Below are 12,605 nucleotides of genomic sequence, written 5' to 3' on the forward strand. Positions count from 1 at the left end.
ACCGGTCTAGACCTCCCGTATACGTCGTCGGTTCCAAAGTGTGGCTTTCTACCAAGAACATTCCTCTCCGCTCCGTTTCTAATAAACTTGCTCCCAAATTCATTGGCCCGTTTGCTGTCACTAAAATCATTAGTCCGGTGGCAGTTCGCCTCAATCTTCCTCCAGTGTACAGGAGAATTCATCCCGTCTTCCATGTGTCCAAAATTAAACCCGTTTTTTATTCCCGCATTAATCCGCCAGCCCCGGTTCCCCCACCGCCACGACTCGTAGAAGGGGAACCTGCTTATTCGGTCGATCGTATTCTGGACTCTAGGCGGAGGGGACGCGGATTCCAGTACTTGGTGGACTGGGAAGGTTACGGTCCGGAGGAGAGAAGTTGGGTGCCTGCTAGAGACATTCTGGATCACTCCCTTATCGATGATTACAATCGACAGGTAAGGGAGTCTGGGCACGCCAGGAGGCGTTCCTAGGAGGGAGGGTACTGTCACGGTATATTAATCTACTGCCTCCTTCATGTCTTGTGTATCATTGTCTGTGTCTGTGTATTGTGTGCGAGTGGGCGTGTCCCTCGCTCCGTGATCAGCGCGCCAGCTGATCTCAATTCCCGCACCAGCTGCTGCCAATTCACTCAGCTATAAAGCCTCACTAATACTTCTCTCCCTTGTCAGATCGTTGAATGTTCCTGGATGTGTTGGAGGTGCCCCAGTCAGTGTTTCTTCGTGTACCTTTGTCTTCCTGTTCGTGTTCGAGTGTGTCAGAAGTCTTCGTCCCACCCGGATCATCACCTGCACTGGATTCATCCCCGACACTCTTCACCAGCACGCTGTTCATCTGGTCCCTGCGCCACCATACCATCCGAGAGACTGTTGTCTGTATTGTGCTGTGTTATCTGACTATTAAATATATACTCACCTGCATCTTTGCTTCCGCCTCAGTTCCATGACAACTGTATCTGAAAAATGAGTTTAATTTGTATCTCTACCAAAAAAAAAAAAATTTATTCCCGTTTTTCCAAATTGAGTCCTTAATTCAAATTTCTCCTAAGCTTAATTGATTTGGTCTAAAGAGAGAAGAATAGATGACTATTTTTGTTTGAATACTACAGTGGTGTGAAAAAGTGTTGGTCCCCGTCCTGATTTTTTTTTTTGCATGTTTGTCACACTTTAATATTTCAGATCATCAAACAAATTTAAATATTAATCAAAGATAACACAAGTAAACACAACATGCAGTTTTTGAATGAAGTTTTTTATTATGAAGGGAAAACAAAATCCAAACCCACATGGCCCTGTGTGAAAAAGTGCTTGCCCCCTAAACCTAATAACTGGCTGGGCCACTCTTAGCAGCAACAACTGCAGTAAAGTGTTTGCGATAAATTGCAATGAGTCTGTTACAGCGCTGTGGAGGAATTTTGGCCCACTCATCTTGGCAGAATTGTTGTAATTCAGCCACATTGGAGGGTTTTCGAGCATGAACCACCTTTTTAAGGTCATGTCACAGCATCTCAATAGGATTCAGGTCAGGACTTTGACTAGGCCACTCCAAAGTCTTCATTTTGTTTTTCTTCAGCCATTCAGAGGTGGATTTGCTGGTGTGTTTTGGATCATTGTGCTGCTACAGAACCCAAGTTCGTTTCAGCTTGAGGTCAAGAACAGATGGCCGGACATTGTCCTTCAGGATTTTTTGGTAGACAGCTAAATTCATGGTTCCATTTATCACAGCAAGTCTTCCAGGTCCTGAAGCAGCAAAACAGCCCCAGACCATCACACTACCACCACCATAGTTTACTGTTGGTATGATGTTCTTTTTCTGAAATGCTGTGTTACTTTTACGTCAAATGTAATGGGACACACATCTTCCAAAAAGTCTTGGGGATCATCAAGATGTTTTCTGGCAAAACTTTCGTCTTTAAACTCTGCCATGCAGGCCATTTTTGCCCAGTCTCTTTCTTATGGTGGAGTCATGAACACTGACCTTAACTGAGGCAAGTGAGGCCTGCAGTTATTTAGATGTTGTTGTGGGGTCTTTTGTGACCTCTTGGATGAGTCGTCGCTGCGCTCTTGGGGTAATTTTGGTCAGCCGGCCACTACTGGGAAGGTTCACCACTGTTCCATGTTTTCGCCATTTGTGGATAATGGCTCTCACTGTGGTTCCCTGGAGTCCCAAAGCTTTATAAATGGCTTTTTAACTTTTTCCAGACTGATAGATCTCAATTACTTTCTTTCTCATTTGTTCCTGAATTTCTTTGGATCTCAACATGATGTGTAGCTTTTGAGGATCTTTTGATCTACTTCACTTTGTCAGGCAGGACCTATTTAAGTGATTTCTTGATTGCGAACAGGTGTGGCAGTAATCAGGCCTGGGTGTGGCTAGAGAAACTGAACTCAGGTGTGATAAACCACAGTTATGTTTTAAAGGTGGGGGGGCAAACACTTTTTCACACGGGGCCATGTGGGTTTGAATTTTGTTTTCCCTTCATAAAAAAAACCCTTAATTTAAAACTGCATGTTGTGTTTACTTGTGTTATCTTTGATTAATATTTAAATTTGTTTGATGATCTGAAACGTTAAAGTGTGACAAACATGCAAAAAAAAAAAAATCAGGAAGGGGACAACACTTTTTAACACCACTGCTACATATAATATAGCTACGAAAATAAATGTTGGTAACTGCAGTTTGACTAAAAGTAATGACTAAAAGTTGACAAAAATGCAATGACTTTTCGTCGAGTAAAACTAGACTAGAACTATGAAAGACTCAAATTACTTAAAATGTGACTAAGACTATTAAGGATTTTCATCTCAAGATAAAGACTAAGACTAAATCAAAAATGCCTGCCAAAATTAACACTGGTCACTACTACATCAACTCAGGTGAACCGACTGATTGGGATCCCTACCAAAGCTCCACTGATGCTGCCCCTTCCAGCACCCTTCGTAAGTCTCCAGATCCCTCCTTGCCTAAGGCAAGATGATGGGACAGGGCTTAAGCAGAGCAAGTATAATGCTGCTGTTCCACATGACCCAATCAGTGAGCCATCACCCCCCATTTGGGGCCTCACAGGTGAAAATAACATACCTAAATTAAAATGGTAACAGTTCCTGACAAAGTGTGCTACACAAACAAATTAGGTATCTTTGGAAAGAAGACACTCTAGGCTTTACTATCCATCATCTAGAGTTGATAATGCTCAAAAAGATAAAAAGTTATAGACACTGACGTGCCTTGAAAACTGTTTTTCCACACTGAATGTTTTTTTATTTCATATGCAAATACATGAAATAATTCCTGGAGCAATCCAGAAAATTAATGGATTGAAAGCAACATGTCTCATGAGTTTATATTGCAAATTTAGACGATACCATGAAAAATTAGAATCCTGCAATATTTTATCTGAAAATATTTATAGTCCCCCCAGCCCCCTGTTTGAGGAAAAATAACCACCAAATGTATTGCAGAATTATACAAACTATTTTAGTCATTATACATATTCTTGCATAGTTTTTCAATTATAGAATAATAGACAGAATTTTAGACATCATATAAGTGATTTATTTGAGCACTAAAAATACAAAAATAATTGAGTAATAAAAAATAAATAAAAAAAATGCTTTGTATATAGTATGTATACTGAAGTATATATTCTGATTGCCAGACATAAACTGATATTGGCAGACATGGTCATACAGTCAGTAATCACACGCTGATGTGTGTCCATACAGATGATAATCAAACAGATGGGCCATATAATAAATAATAGCTGATCATTGAATCACAATGATAGCCGTCATAGAGTCTGTAATAAACACATTGATGTGCGTCCATACAGATGATAATCATGCAGATACGGCCACATTCCCCACACACACATATAAAAAATGTTGAAGAAAAAAAAGAAAGTTTTTTATGGAAAAAGCAGATCGCTAAGTTACGCCCCTCAGATGACAGCTGCGTCACAGTGTGCATCACGCGCTGTCTGGAGAGAGCACCAAATTCAAATAAACTATATTCTGCTTAACTATATCGGGGACGGATGCATTCGAAAATGCATTTCTGTGTAAAAATTTTGGATGGCAGCTTGTGAATCGCTTGTTTCAAAACTCGCAGATCCAAGATTGGCCATAACCCACCACCTTTCTTGGGTACAATGAGGTATGGGCTGTAAAACCCTGTTTCGTCTTGACTGGAGGGACCGGCTCTATTGCGTCCTGTGCCAGTAGGACTGCAATCACCGCCCTCAGCACATGAGCATCGCCAATCTTCACAGAAGTAAACTGGATGCCTGTGTGACACCTCTGAATTGCAGTGGGTTCCATTCGAGCTCTACCCCAGGGATTTTCAACCTTTTAGGACATGCGCCCCCCCAAGTTTGTCTAATTTCACTCGCGCCCCCCCAACACCAACCCCCCCCGCGCGAGCCCAAAGTGCGCGAACATCATTCACATATTGTTTGCTGCATTTCCAGTGCGTAGCATTAAGAAACATACACATATAACCAGCTTACCTGATTCAGTGTGATGGCTGAGCCCGTTTCTGAGATAACAACATGCCAATGGTTGGATTTCTGACATGACTAACCGTAAATTATTTTACACCATTCTCACTGTCGCCTAACAGCGGGAGTCTGATTGCCCCCTAGCGGATGGCTAAAGATTTGAAAGCTCGTATTCGTAAATCTTCAAGGCAATGTCTCTGAATTAATTGATGCTCGCTCCCCCCTTGGACAGGTGCTGGCGCCCCCCACAGGTTGAAAACCCCTGCTCTACCCTGTCGGTGGCCCGGCCGAGCATAACCATCATCTCTGTGGCAAACTCGGAAAACACTACCGTTCCCAACGCAGCCGAATCCTCATCCCTAGATAGAGAGGTTTCACTCTCCAATGCAGCGATGTTCATCTGTACATCCGATGGTGCCCAAAAGGATATGACTGGTATACATCCCGTGGATGGTCCAACACGTTCCTTCAGCTGCTATGTTTGCTTCTATGCACCGGAGGGATGAGGGTACCTAGGGGGTTGGTTCCCCAAAAGAGAAGAACTCACCATAATCCTCAAGTCCACCAGGCATTTGCCCACAGCCTTTGTCTGAGTTTGGAGAGGATGATACATACAGGGAAGCGACACTGGGGCTCCACGCCTTTGGAGGAATTGGAGTCGTGAATACAGCATCAAGATGGTCATCTTCCCACAATGGCTACATGACTCATCCATGAACGCAATATCAGCGGGCTTGATGCCCAGGCACATGAGACAATAATTGCCCAGGAGCAGGAAACCAACAGATCCAGAAACACACAGCTGGAAAGACATCTTTAAAAAGATGCAGTGTCACAATCGTGTTGTTCTTTTAAGGGATGTGCTAACGCACACAAGCTGTCGCACTGTCACACCAACACAAACAGGAAAAGCTCTTTCTGTCACTCTCCAAAGCAGGCAGGAACAACACACTGCTCAGCTCTGAAGCGAAAAGCAAAATGCGATGTACCTGCTGCTCATTATATACTGGAGCTGTGGGGCGGGGCAGCAGATGCAAAAATCACATCCCAATGTGAATTGGCTCTTTCTAGTTTCATTTAAAGTAGATTTGCTCTCTGCCGAAATCCCTATCAGTCGGTTCACCTGACTTGACATATTAGTGACCGACTGAAAGAGAACTTTTCTTTTCTAGTGAAGTAGCGTGCATTTGTTGGGGTTTGTGTGTAATATGAGGCCAAATACAATAAGTTTTTGACTAAAATATTTTTATTTGAAATTTGAGGTTTGTGTAAGTTGGCGTGTAGTTTTAAGAAAGTTTTTATGAGAAAAGAGTGAATTATTTCATGAATTGGATGTTAGCAAGATTTAACACACATTTGATTGACAGTTAAACCATGCTGCTATTTTTTGTGTTGTTGTTAATATTGCAGATATTTCAGCAGTTTGCTTCATGCATTCAGTTTAACAGCATTAAGAAAAGATGACACACTTATGATACTGAGCTGAGGACATGCATTTTAGACTCTTACATTATATTCATGCTCTGTCCATACATGAAATGCATGTCTCCAAAGGAATTCAGTTTTCTGGCGTATTTAACTGATCAGGTAATTTCACTGTTATGTCGAATTTCACAGATAATAAAACGCATAATTTAAAAACAACCAGAGTCATATATCTTGAAATTTACAAATAAAAATTTATATAATGAGTAGGATACTTTCTACGACACCCCCACCCCAGCACCTGTCATGTATGCTGAGTTTTAAGATATGATCTCAAGTTCAAGTATAATTTGAACTGTTTTGAACAAAAACACACCTGTGTGAATGGCCCCTTAGCAAGTTAGAGAGAGTTAAACAGGATTAAAGTGGAATGACTACTGCAAAATGTCTTTGTATATATATGATCATATTTGTAGAGTGAGTTTAGGAGGACAAAGATGTTCAACTCACCTCTCACAATGAGAGAAACAGCAGAGCTTGATTTTGATGAGTTTGGTCTTCCATCTCTCTTTCCTCCACAAAAGTACAGATCCCCATCCTCTTTAATTAGTTCTCTAATAGTGAGGGTGTCTCTGTTTACAGTGTGACGCTCAGATGTCTGTAATATTGTATGGTTCAAAGAGCCTTTATACCACTCATATCGCCAGTCACTGTATGTCTCCATCTTACACGTCAGATTGACTGTTTCGCCAGAGAATACAGGATTTCCTGGTGTCATAGTCAATGTAGGTCTGGGTAAATCTAAAAAAAAGACAAAAATATGAAGTTTCAATGAAAAAACTAAATTATATTAAATAAGAATTACATTCTTTCAGTCTAAAGAATTATACTTTGTAAATATTTTACAACACATTAATTTATGCCATATTTATTCTATTATTCTGTTGTACTGTCATTAGTTTTGTCATGTCAGTTGTTGTAGAGTGGCTCTGGCTCCATATATCCTCAGACAAACACCTCTGACTTGCCATAGAAAGCAGAATGAAGCCCCTGGTGAAGGAGAGCTGAAGATCTCCAACTACAAGTTCACATGAGGTGCAAATTAATCAACTTCAGCAGACTATCTGAAGACTTCATTGACTCATTTAACATCATTATCTGTAAGTCACGTAATTTTCGCTGACATCAGTACAAAACTCATCAGTATTGAACCCTCTTGCTCAAGTTATTTTCTATTCTCACTAACGTCAGTCAGTGGATATCATCTGTAACCACAGTGACAGTGACTACAGTAAATACCAAAGAAGAGTGAATTGCAAAAAAAAGACTCACCTGATACAGTCAGTGTAACTTCATCACTGATGTCTGATTTCTGTGAGTCTAAAGACTCAAAAAAATTAAAAAAATCCATCATTATCCCTGTGCCAAAGAACAATAAACCCTCTTGCCTGAATGACTATCGCCCAGTTGCCCTCACATCTATAGTCATGAAGGTTTTTGAGAGACTTGTAAAGAGCCACATCTGCTCCTCCATCCCTGATACTCTGGACCCTCTTCAGTTTGCCTATCGCCCAAACAGATCCACGGACGATGCCATTTCTCACGTTCTCCACTCTTCCCTCACACACTTGGACAGCAACAATGGGAATTATGTAAGGCTGCTATTCATTGACTATAGCTCAGCTTTCAACACTATAGTCCCCATCAAGCTGGCATCTAAACTCACTGACCTCGGCCTAAACTCCTCACTCTGTGACTGGATTCAAGACTTCCTCACCGGCAGACCTCAAGTGGTGAAAGTTGGCCAGTTCACCTCAAACTCCATCACTCTGAACATAGGAGCCCCACAGGGCTGTGTCCTGAGTCCCCTGCTCTACTCTCTCTACACGCATGACTGCGTGTCCTCTCACAGCTCCACATCCATTGTTAAATTCGCTGATGATACTGTGGTTCTGGGCCTCATCTCCAACAACGATGAGACCGCATACTTGGATGAGGTAGAGAGACTCACATCATGGTGCCAGGACAACTGTCTCTCACTGAATGTGGGGAAAACTAAAGAACTGATCATGGACTTTAGGAAGAGACAGCAGCAGCCCTACTCTCCTCTCAGGATCAGTGGGACCCCTGTGGAGAGGGTGAGTAGCTTCAAGTACCTCGGCGTAAACATCTCCGAGAACCTGACTTGGACTACACACATCCAATCACAGGTTAAGAAAGCCAGGCAAAGACTGTACCATCTGCGACAGCTGAGGAAATTCAGGGTCTCACCAGCAATCCTGAAAACTTTCTATTCAGGGACCATAGAAAGTGTATTGACTCAGTGCATCTCAGTGTGGTATGGAAACAGCTCCAATCAGGACTGCAAAGCACTACAGAGAGTTGTGCGCTTAGCTGAGCGCATCTCAGGGTCTGCTCTCCCCTCTCTGCAGGACATCTACCTCAAACGCTGCAAAAGTAGAGCTGTTAAAATCTTCAAGGACTCTAATCACCCTGGTAACTGTCTATTCACTTTGCTTCCATCTGGTAAGCGCTTCCGTAGCCTGATGGCAAAAACTGAGAGACTTAGGAGGAGTTTCTTCCCCCAGGCCATCAGGCTCCTAAACTCTAACTCTGTGTCATAATATCACTTGACTCCATGTAATATCACCATATCAACAAGTTATTCAGTCATAATTTTTTCTCCATGTAAATATCATATATCAATAAGCTATTCATAATTTTTCTCTACCTCATATTGCTGCTATTCAAATACCCTGTACAACTTTTTGCACATTATTTTTTGCACATTCCTCTCATTACTATTTGTCAACAACATACTGACCTGCACATTTATATTTATATTTTTTATCCTATCTTATCTTATTTTATCTTATCTTTTATTTTATGTTTGTACTTCTTCTTAATATTTGTATACTTTATAATTGCACTGTCCTTGGAGCGGACCTGACCTACATTTCACTGCTGGTTATACTCTGTATAATTGTGTATGTGACAAATAAAACTCTTGAATCTTGAATCTTGAATCTTGATCTCTCTCCTCTACAGCTGTATTTACCACTGTAAGACACGTCGTCAGTTGTGAAACTCAACTCTGCTGCTGCTGTAGTTCTGTATGGATTGTGAGTGTTTCCATCTTTAAACCAGCTGTATGTCCACTGAATGCTTCTTCCTCCTTGTATGTCACACATAAGAGTAACTTTCTCTTCTCTGAACACAGCCTGATCTGGCTTCACCTTCACCAAAGGTTTGGGTCTCTCTGTATTAATACACACAAGTAAATATTGAAACAGCATCACAGCAGAGTCCTGTGAGGGCGGGTACTCTACGGGTGACCTGCTATATTTGATATAAAGGATGGAATAATATTTACGGGTGCGGTGCTGGTGCGGGTCAGATGTGCGGTAGGCACGGGTTGACTGTGGGTCCACTGTGGGTCCAATTTCGACTCAAGACAGCTGCATTTAAATGGCCCTGTCCTTATTTGTGTTCACGCTCTGTCTGAAGGACTTCAACTGATTGACAGCTATAGTGATTATATTATTAACTCGTCGTTATCTTTAGGTCACGTCCCAAAACCATTCAAGCTGGCGGTTATTAAGCCTCTTATTAACCTGTTAACCTTCACCCCCATTTGGGGCCTCGCAGGTGAAAATAACCTACCTAAATTAAAATGGTAACAGTTTGTGACAAAGTGTGCTTACACAAACAAATTAGGTATCTTTGGAAAGAAGAGACTCTGGGCTTTACTATCTATCATCCAGAGTTGATAATGCTCAAAAAGATAAAAAGTTATAGGCACTGACGTGCCTTGAAAAATATTTTTTATAATTTTTTATATTTTATATATATTTTTTATTTCATATACAAATACATGAAATAAGTCCTGGAGCAATCCAGAAAAGTAATGGATCGAAAGCCATGTGTCTCATGAGTTCATATTTCAAATTTGAAGAAGATACCATGAAAAATGAGATTCCTGCAATATTTTTTCTGAAACTATTTATAGTTCCCCCACCCCCCTGTTTGAGGAAAAATAACCACCAAATGGATTGCAGAATTATACAAGCTATTTTAGTCATTATACATGTTCCTGCATAGTTTTTCAATTATAAAATAATAGACAGATTTATTTGAGCACTAAAAAATACAAAAATAATTATTTGAGTAATAAAAAAAGAAAAAAAAATAGAAAAAAAATGCTTTGTATATAGTATGTATACTGAAGTATTCTGATTGCCAGACATGAAGTGATATTGCCAGACATGGTCATAGAGTCAGTAATCACACGCTGATGTGCTTCCATTCAGATGATAATCAAACAGATGGGCCATATAATCAATAATAGCTGATCAATGAATCACAATGATAGCTGTCATAGAGTCGGTAATAAACACGCTGATGTCCGTCCATACATATTATAATCATGCAGACACGGCCACATTCCCCACACAATACACACACACACATATAAAAAATGTAGAAGAAAAAAAAAAAAAGTTTTTTATGGATAAAGCAGATCGCTAAGTTACGCCCCGCTCAGATGACAGTTGCGTCACAGAAGCGTCACTGCCGGCAGGAGGGAGCGCCAAATTCAAATAATCTATATTCCGCTTTTCTGAGACTTTTTTTTCCGTGGACGGTCTCATTATGTTTGTAAAACCGTATGCTGCAACACCGTGTTGTTTTTTTTACCACCAAGACGCTGTTTTTGAGCGTAATTTATTCCATAACGGACGCGAACAATAACTCTCTGAAGAAATGAAATGTAAACAAAGGAATATTCATCCTTATTACAACGTTATTGTTTCGCTGGACTAAAAGTGCTCGCTGGGATGTTGTTCTGTGGACCCTTACCTCTCTAACTAAACTGGGATTTCAGCAGTGGACGCGTTTGTGGCTCGTTATTACAATGATAAAGGTACGTACGGCTTTTTTACTCTGCGTGTTTGGATGTGTACTGCTTACACAAATGTAGCAAATTTGTGCAACTCATTCCTTATAAGCTTTCCATCGAAAAACAGCGATCTGTCGTCGATGCTTGAGGCTTAGACCCTCAGAATGATATATAGTTTGTCAAGATTAACTTTGTCCCGTTTCATTTATTCTATTAGAAAACAATGACACATGCAAACAAAGAGCGTTCAGTGCGACATCGCTCTGGTGAACGGTAACAGGTTAAGAAACCACAACTATTCTAATGAACTGGCAAATTACAGACCCATTTCAAATCTTCCATTTATGTCTAAAATGTTTGAAAAAGTTGTGTCTGCTCAATTGTGCTCCTTCTTGCAAAAAAATTATCTCTATGAAGAATTTCAGTCAGGTTTCAGGCCTCACCGTAGTACAGAAACTGCACTTGTTAAAATTACAAATTACTTACTTCTTGCTTCAGATCAAGGCTGCATCTCATTGCTAGTATTACTTGATCTTAGTGCTGCGTTCGACACTATAGACCATGATATACTCATAGATCGATTACAAAACTATACTGGTATTCAAGGGCAGGGTTTAAGATGGTTTAGATCCTACCTGTCCAATCGCTACCACTTTGTTCATTTGAATGGAGAGTCATCACAATTATCACTAGTAAAGTATGGAGTACCACAAGGATCTGTCCTAGGTCCTCTGCTATTTTCAATATACTGTACATGTTGCCTCTTGGTAATATTATTAGAAAATACGGGATTAGTTTTCATTGTTATGCTGATGATACTCAACTATATATCTCAACAAGACCAGATGAAACTTCTAAACTATCTAAGCTAATAGATTGTGTAGAAAATGTAAAAGATTGGATGACCAATAATTTCCTCCTATTAAATTCAGATAAGACAGAGATATTACTTATTGGACCAAAAAACAGTACACAGAATCTCTTGGATTACAATTTGCAACTAGACGGATGCACCGTCACATCCTCAAAAGTCAAAAATCTGGGGGTTATATTAGACATCAACTTGTCCTTTGAAAATCATATTTCCCATATTACAAAGACAGCATTCTTCCATCTTAGAAACACTGCCAAGCTTTGTTTCTGATGCAGAAAAGCTAGTTCATGCATTCATGACCTCTAGACTGGACTATTGTAATGCACTGCTAGGTGGTTGTCCTGCATCTTCAATAAACAAGCTACAGATAGTCCAAAATGCAGCGGCTAGAGTTTACCAGGTCAAGAAAATATGATCATATTACCCCAATTTTACAGTCTCTGGACTGGCTACCTATTCAGTTCCGTATCATTTACAAAATATTATTACTTGCCTATAAGGCCTTAAATGGTTTAGCTCCTGCGTACCTAACTTGTCTTCTACCACGCTACAATCCAACCCGCTCCCTAAGGTCGCAAAACTCTGGACTTTTGGTAGTACCTAGGATAGCAAAGTCCACTAAAGGAGGTAGAGCTTTTTCACATTTGGCTCCCAAACTCTGGAATAGCTTTCCTGATAACGTTCGAGGTTCAGACACACTCTCTCTGTTTAAATCTAGATTAAGACACATCTCTTTAGCCACGCATTCACATAATGCATTTTATAATCTTGTTGTCACGGTGCACACAGCAGGGAGGATCAAGGACACGCAGAGACGAGGACGTAAACTCAAATAACATCTTTACTGGAGACAGGGCAGGACAAGGCAAGGCAGACATCAAACATCGGGGAGTAACGAGTAGACCAGGCGACAT

The 12,605-nt window shown here is 40.6% G+C and overlaps 1 protein-coding gene across 2 annotated transcripts in view; it reads right to left on the minus strand.

Annotated features, from left to right (window-relative positions):
* The window catches only part of LOC306868694 (Fc receptor-like protein 5), a 188,114-nt gene that overhangs the window by 23,804 nt on the left and 151,705 nt on the right, over positions 1-12,605 (minus strand). For both annotated transcript variants that reach the window (XM_079414985.1, XM_079414984.1), the window contains one exon: positions 6,431-6,721. In XM_079414985.1, the coding sequence (XP_079271111.1) occupies positions 6,431-6,721 (291 nt within the window). The remainder of the gene's footprint in view (positions 1-6,430; positions 6,722-12,605) is intronic.

The sequence above is a fragment of the Barbus barbus genome (genome assembly GCF_936440315.1).
Source record: "Barbus barbus genome assembly, chromosome: 4".
NCBI lineage: Eukaryota > Metazoa > Chordata > Actinopteri > Cypriniformes > Cyprinidae > Barbus > Barbus barbus.